This window comes from Camelina sativa, chromosome 2 (assembly GCF_000633955.1).
Source record: "Camelina sativa cultivar DH55 chromosome 2, Cs, whole genome shotgun sequence".
Lineage (NCBI taxonomy): Eukaryota > Viridiplantae > Streptophyta > Magnoliopsida > Brassicales > Brassicaceae > Camelina > Camelina sativa.
The window spans coordinates 27,900,297-27,908,422 of NC_025686.1; the positions used below are offsets into that span (position 1 = coordinate 27,900,297).

The 8,126-nt window shown below is 32.3% G+C and overlaps 1 protein-coding gene across 1 annotated transcript; it reads left to right on the plus strand.

Annotated features, from left to right (window-relative positions):
* On the plus strand, nucleotides 478-2,785 carry LOC109124495 (histone acetyltransferase of the MYST family 1). The gene is made up of 9 exons (XM_010464642.2): nucleotides 478-819; nucleotides 930-1,018; nucleotides 1,102-1,161; nucleotides 1,243-1,452; nucleotides 1,559-1,627; nucleotides 1,756-1,917; nucleotides 2,011-2,104; nucleotides 2,181-2,323; nucleotides 2,415-2,785. The coding sequence occupies exons 1-9, from the start codon at nucleotides 513-515 to the stop codon at nucleotides 2,616-2,618; spliced, it is 1,338 nt and encodes a 445-aa protein (XP_010462944.1). The 5' UTR covers nucleotides 478-512; the 3' UTR covers nucleotides 2,619-2,785.

An 8,126-nucleotide genomic window follows, 5' to 3' on the forward strand; every position in this document is an offset into this window, starting at 1 on the left:
TTTTTTTTTTTTTGTTCTTTAAAATCATTTTGGTTAATTTAGAGGAACATGGTGTGCGAATCTATGACCATAACTTCAAGGACATGATGATGAGTTGTGTTTGGTGTTTGCTTCTTGGAACTTTGTGAGTTTTTTGATCTGTGAATCTTGTGATTAGTACAAATCATAAAGCCTTGTTTGGCTGTTTCCCATTCACGACAAAAACAACTGACTCTGTCACTCGTTTTCTTCTTATTTTAGAAATTATTTTATCTCATAGTACTCCTTTTTATAATACTCTTAATTCTCCTGCTAATCATCATTGTTAAAAACTTTAAACCCTGGCGATTATAAAATTAAACCTTAAACTCAACAGTTATAAACGTGTATTAACAACGGTAATAGATATACTCTAGGCCCATTAAAGAGATAAGCCCAAATTAGCTTTAAAGCAATTAATGGGCTACAATAGTTTACAAATTGTGCTCTTTACCCGTCACCCGAAAAAAAAATCTCCGACCCGATTAAAAAAAATGGGATCGTCTGCGAATACAGAGACGGCGATGGTCATCGCAACACCGGCGTCGAACCACAATAATCCGGTAACCAACGGCGGAGGTGCGATTACGAATCATACTCCTGCTCCGATACTAGATCTCGTGATCTCAGAATCGGATTCGTCGAAGAAGAGAAGAACAGGGGTGCTTCCTCTCGAGGTTGGTACTCGCGTGATGTGTCAATGGAGAGACGGGAAGTACCATCCGGTGAAGGTTATCGAGCGCCGGAAGAATTATGGTGGTGGCAACAATGATTACGAGTATTACGTTCACTACACTGAGTGTATGTTATCTAATTTTGTGAATTTAGGGTTTAGGGATTTGGAGATGAAAATTTCGGAAATTGAGATTCAAGTTGTTTGAATTTATCACAATTTCTTGTGAATACTGCAGTTAATAGAAGATTGGATGAATGGATTAAGCTGGAACAGCTAGACCTTGATTCAGTAGAGTGTGCTTTAGATGAAAAAGTTGAAGACAAGGTAGCCATTTTTTTTCTTCAAATTCTTAAGCTTTCTTCTCTGTGATTTGTACTGAAACAGAGAAAGCGGGTTTGTGGTAATAGGTGACTAGCTTGAAGATGACACGGCACCAGAAACGGAAGATTGATGAGACACATGTAGAGGTAAGTGATTGTGTATCTTTAGTGTGGTGAACTGTGTGTCAAAGTTATATTCTGATTTTTTTTTTCAATATTTGTATATAGGGTCATGAAGAGCTGGATGCTGCGAGTTTGCGTGAACACGAGGAGTTCACGAAAGTGAAGAACATAGCAACGATTGAGCTTGGGAAATATGAAATTGAGACATGGTACTTCTCTCCTTTTCCGCCAGAATACAATGACTGTGTGAAGCTCTTTTTCTGTGAGTTTTGCCTTAGTTTTATGAAGCGCAAAGAGCAGCTTCAAAGACATATGGTGAGTATCTTTATTGTTTTTTCCATACATACCTTTTATGGTTCCTTCAAGTTGTATACATTACTTTTTTACTTAAATTATACTCAATTTTCCTTTTTTAATGTAGAGAAAATGTGATCTGAAGCACCCCCCTGGGGATGAAATCTATCGAAGTTCTACTTTGTCAATGTTTGAGGTAATATCTTGAGGATGGAATTTTTATATCGTCTGCTCTAGCCTTCTTATCTATGCAAGGGATATTCATATCTTCAGCTTTGTCACATACGTTTCATTAGCTGGGAGTATTTTTGTAATACTTTACAGGTGGATGGCAAGAAGAACAAGGTCTACGCGCAGAATCTCTGTTATCTGGCGAAGCTATTTCTTGACCACAAAACTCTTTACTATGATGTTGATTTGTTCCTGTTCTATATTCTCTGTGAATGTGATGATCGTGGATGTCACATGGTTGGATACTTTTCAAAGGTTCAGCACTCTTTGGCTCTTGAGTCTGTTATATACATATTCGGTTTCAGTTTGATAGTGTGATTTTTAAAAATGCAAGTTCTGTTGGTACAGGAGAAACACTCGGAAGAAGCTTACAACTTGGCTTGCATCCTCACCCTTCCTCCTTATCAAAGGAAAGGCTACGGAAAATTCTTAATAGCCTTCTGTGAGTTTTTTTTGTTCTCTTGTTATTTTATCTCACATCTCTCTATGAAGCTTACACATTATGCCTCGTTATATAGCCTATGAACTCTCAAAGAAAGAGGGCAAAGTCGGGACACCAGAGCGACCCCTCTCTGATCTAGGCTTAGTGAGTTACAGAGGTTACTGGACTCGGATTTTATTAGACATCTTGAAAAAGCACAAGGGCAACATATCTATCAAGGTACTGTATACATAGGCATCTTTTATTATGCTTTTAAGCCTATCCAACAACAGGTTATTTCATAATGTCTCTACCATTGTACCAAATGTAGGAGCTGAGTGACATGACAGCAATTAAAGCAGAAGATATATTAAGCACCCTTCAGAGCTTGGAACTGATACAGTACAGGAAAGGACAACACGTGATCTGCGCGGATCCTAAGGTACTGGATCGACACTTGAAAGCGGCAGGCCGTGGTGGCCTTGATGTAGATGTTAGCAAAATGATCTGGACTCCTTACAAAGAGCAGAGCTAAGAGTCATTACACTTCAAAATGGTCATGGTGTTCTTTTCATTTGCTTAATCCTTAAGATGACTTCTGTCTGTAAAAAATTAACACGCTCTTCGTTCAGTAGATCTTGTAACCGTAGAAATATTTTGTCTGGATCAGTAGTAAACTATGATGTTTCGTTCGTGTTTCCATTATAGATAACAATAGGTCTGGAAGAACTTTTGAATCTTTGAATGCCAAAAGAAAAAATTCCATGGCTATTCTAATTGTAAAATCGTACATGTCCCAGGATTAATCTGAGAAATATGTGGTAACTATAACTACGATAACTATGCCCATCTAATGATACAGAACAAAAATTGAATGTTTTGAAGAAACCAAAAAAAAAGTTGGAAATATATTAGCTAGGGTTATCTGTGCTGCTTTGAACTGCAAATACACTCTGGGTATGGATTCTCATAAAAGGCTTCTTCGGTTCTAAACCGCGCACGTCCTTTGATCCCCTGTGTTGGTCCTTTCCTTCTTCTCGGTGCACCTTGCCTGCAAAACCGATCAAAAGAATGTGTTTCCACATCAAAGATGATGATTTTTTTAAAAAGGTTTTATTGTAATTCTGACTTGTATAAAGCAAACATATGATTATTTTGTTACCTGTCTTGATGCATTTGCTTCACAAGATTGGACAACTTGCAGTTTGTGAAGCAGTTTAGTTGCAGTTCAATTCCAATTCCTTCTTTAAGCGCTAACGAAAGGATACAATTTGTGAAGCAGTTTAATTAGTCTTGTCGAAGAAGTTTTATGCTATCTTCGAATTGGCCCAATTGCCGCGGATTTGATTGAATATTCCAAGTTATTTGATCAAAGAGAGGATATATACTTCGGTCCACTGGAGAAGAATGTTTCTTTCAGAGGATATCATGCTGTCATCATTGAGTCAGTTAAGCCATACCGTGGAGATTTCGTCGGGCGCCCGTATGTAAGATGTCTAATGGGCCCAATGTTGGTCAGGGAGGTTATGTGTATGTTTCACTAACTACCATGTACATGATGTGCATCCTCTTCACACCCGCAACTTCGACCCCAAGAAGCTTAGCCTGAGTACTTCACGGAGATTTTACTCCTTTTTATTCCATATAATCACGACATTTCTCAAGTGTATCAATAACTAGATAAAGACCCGGCCGATGTGCGGGTTTTAAACTTTTGTAAATAAGATTAATTTAACAAAAATATATTAAAATTTGTTGTACGTTATTTATAAAAAGCATTTTTTTGCTATAATACACTGATGTATATCCATTTACAAATTTTTTATTTTTGTTACCATTAAAAGTATATTTCTTTATACCTAAGTATATCGTATGTTACAAATATATTCTTTATCACTACCTAGGAAAATATCTATATAAACACATAACGGAAACTATTATATGTCTATTTATTTTAGCTTTTGCATTTCTTTAATCATTAAAATTGTTAATTCAATAAACTTTTCGAATAAAGAATATATTATATAGTATACTAATCAATGATGTATCATCACAATAGTGTATGACCAACCATGGAGAGAACCTCGGCTCCGCCTCCTCCCTTATGGAGAGAATCATGTGTCCAACCTCCTCCACCATGAAGAGAACCTTGGCTCCACCTTCCTCTCTTGGGAAGATGACATTGCATGTGTCCGACCTCTTTCACCATCGAGAGAACCTTAGCTTTGCCCTCCTCATGTGTGGAGAGAACATGTTTACGTCTTTTAACTATCTCAAAGTGGCATGCTCCGGCAACCAATGAAATTAAAAGCCCTTTTCCAATGTCACAAATTTTTTTGATAGTAACTAATGTTAAATTTCCCAATGTATTCATGGAAGTTTCTTTGACGCATCATGATGTACGTAACCTCTGTCTCCGAGCTCCTATGGATCTATCAAAAACAGTTTATAGTGTTCCAATCTATCTATCTATGTTTGTTGTAAGCTTGTGTATGATTAGCCTATTTTATCGAACCATTAGGTGTATTTTTTTACCTCTAAGTATATTGTATGTTACAAATATATTCTTTACCACCACCTAAGAAAATATCTATATAAACACATTAACCCAACTATTATACTTCTATTTATTTTCATTTTTGCATAATTTATTTAATCACTAAAATTGTCGGTTCAAGAAACTTCTCAAATAAAAAGTATATTACATAGTATACTAATCAATGATGTATCACACAATTGTGTATGACCAACCATAGAGAGAACCTCGGCTCTGCCCTCCTCCCTTATGGAGAGAACCTTGTGTCCAACCTCCTCCACCATGAAGGAAACCGTGGCTCCGCCTTCCTCCCTTGGGGAGATAACCTTGCAGGCGTCCAACCTCTTCCACCATGAAGAGAACATGCTCTGCCTTACTCATGTGTGGAGAGAACATGTTCACATCTTTTAACTATCTCAAAGTGGCATGCTCTGGCAACCAATAAAACTAAAAGCCCTTTTCCAATGTCACAAAATCTTTTGATAGTAACTAATATTATATTTCTCAATGTATTTGTGGAAGTGTCTTTGACACATCATGATGTAGCCTCTATCTCCGAGCTCCTATGCTTGTGTTTGATTAGCCTACTTTATCCAACCATTAGATTGATGGGGTTCTACTCTTTATCTTCCTTTGGGATTGATTGAATGAATGGTAACAATTATGTTTGCATAAAAAAGGGTCTATGATCAACCAATCAAAGTTGAAAAATTAGAAGAAAATTAATTTGACGTAATTAAAGAAATAGATGAAAATTATAAGTACGGTAATATATGAATCTCAAATCAGAGATGAAAATAAAAATTAAATAAAACAATCTAAAAACACTAAAATAAAAATTTAAAATATTGTATTAGAAAAGAAGACGCATATATTAATCTTACATTTTTTGTTTAGGAACATATTAATCTCTTACTTATTCTAAACTGAAAAAAAAAAAGAGAAAGTATGAGAAGGTTTTGGTTTAAAAAAAATAAGAAAATTTACCTTCCCATTAAAACTTTTTTACCGATAGAACAAAGTTTAAAACATTGTTTTTGAATAAATTGTTTTGTTAGATGAAAAATGTGTGACGATTATGTAGAAGTGAGTATTTATATTTTTTAGAATTAATAATTAACTGTACATTTTTCTTAATCCCTTTTCTATTTTTTTTTGAATTAATAACTTAAAATTAAAAATAAGTAAATAATGTTATAATTTTAAATTTTATAAAATATATAATCTCCTTATAATTATTTTTTAAGAAACTGTTTAATTTTTGTATTTTTTTGATAATTATCTTTTTACATTATTAATATTGTTTAAATAATTTTGTTGTTTTTGTCATTATCTTAAATTTATTTTATGAAATATTAACTTTTACACATCTCAAAATCTCAAATTAATAACTCGACACGTGTCAAAATCCTGTTAGTGGCTAACTTTCAAAACCCAACTTTATATAATAAGATATTTTGACATGTGTGAAAGGAAAATTTATTTAATAATTATAAAAAATTAAGAAATCCTAAAAATAAAAAGATTACAACTAATATTTTTGAAAGTATATAAAACCAAAGTAATCTATTATATCACTAATTCTAACAGAAAAGTTATCCATTAAATTACTAATTTTAATAGGAAAATATTTGCAATTAATAAGGAAAATATTTGCAATTTAATTGCAATTATTATTTATTATAATCATATAGTAAAAAGAATTTTATATAGAAAAGTGATGAAAGTTTGAAAAGATTTAATGTGTGAAATTAGTGATTAACATAATGTAAGATAATCAAAATAATAAATTAATGTAATTTTCTTAAGTTTTTCAATCGGTGAATGATTTAATAGCGTATTCAATATTATGTTGTTATATAAACCTTGGTTTTCAAAGTTAATAACTCATGTGATCGCGACACGTGTCAATTTAACAATTATTTTTTTTGTCATGTAACTTTGTTTCAACATATTAGTAAATTATAAGAAATTTAAAATTTAAACAATTTAATGAATATAAAAAGATAGTTCATATATGTAAATAAAAAATAATACTAATTCTAATTTTAAATTACTAATTCTATAAGAAAAAAATTAAGAAAATTATAAAATTAATTACTATAATACCATAGTTAAATAAATTATACTGTTAATTATTCATCCTAAAAGAAAAAAGATTGTAGATACTCACATTTACATAAACAAATAATTTTCTCATAATAACGTTTTTGAATTTTTGATTAATTTATGATAATGTTGGACAAGTAGTAAACTATTAATTATGAGATTACAAAATATTAAACAAATATATTTAAGATATTGTTACTTTTTCAAATATGAGATAAAATTAAATTTTAGTTTTTTTGAGAATGATGTTTCATTAATTTTTAGTTTTTATAAAATATTAAGTAAGGTATAAATTTCATACAATGCACTTTTTATATATAAATTATAAATGTTACTCATTAGGATTGATTGAGTGCATAGAATTAAAATATAATTATACTATCATGTAATAATATACAAAAAATTATATTGCAAAATAAAGTGTGTGAACTCTAAATCCGGTTTAAAAAAAAATCAAATGAAATAAAATAATATTTTGATCACAACTTAAAATTTCATATATTTTTCTTATATCCGGGCCTAATCTTTTCAAATATTTTTCATATTTTTCTTAGAATAATGTTATATATATATATGCCAAAGAACAAACTTTCTTAACTAATAATAAATAATGTCTTTTAGAGCACTCCCATTTTGCACATCTTTGACATGGGATCAGAAAAATAAAAAAATAAAAAAAATAAGAAAATGGTAGAAAGATGTGTGATCAGTGTCTCTGCCCAGAACAAATAAGACACAATGTCAACAGCTGTCATCTCTTGATTTGTTGNATTTTCAAAAAACATTGACGAGCAGTTGACAAGTCTCGTTGAGAGTATCAAAAAGAAAGCTGATTTCGATATTGTCTTCCTAGATCCTAGCAGCATATTAGAGAACAGTGCTGGAACCCCCCCTGTCTTCGTCGAGCATATCAAAGACGTTAGTTACCGTTGCGGCACTTGTAATTCTTCTTCTATAACCAACCCTAATTTTACAAAGCCTAGTCTCTCATCCAACCCCGTCGATAAATTACTCGATAGCCCCAACGTCGAAACATTTTTCAGCAATTTATCCCAGCCCATCNGTTTAGCTTTTTTGACACCCAACAGCAGGATGAGGGATGAGAATGCCCTTAGGCCGGATATGTTTTGGGATATATAGATATGCAACACAAATCAGTAGCCCTAATTTTGCGAAGTGCCGATCATCCAGCATCTCTCTCGAAATTTCTCATTAATCTTCGTCTCTAAAATCACTACTAAGCTGCTGGGTCAATGGAAACCACAAAAGAACACTACTGTAAGATCTCTCAATTGGGGTTTGTAGGTAATTTTCGATCTGTCAATAATTTTAACGGATGATCTAATTTTTTTTTTTTTTTTTTTTTTTTTTTTTTTTTTTTTTTTTTTTTTTTTTTTT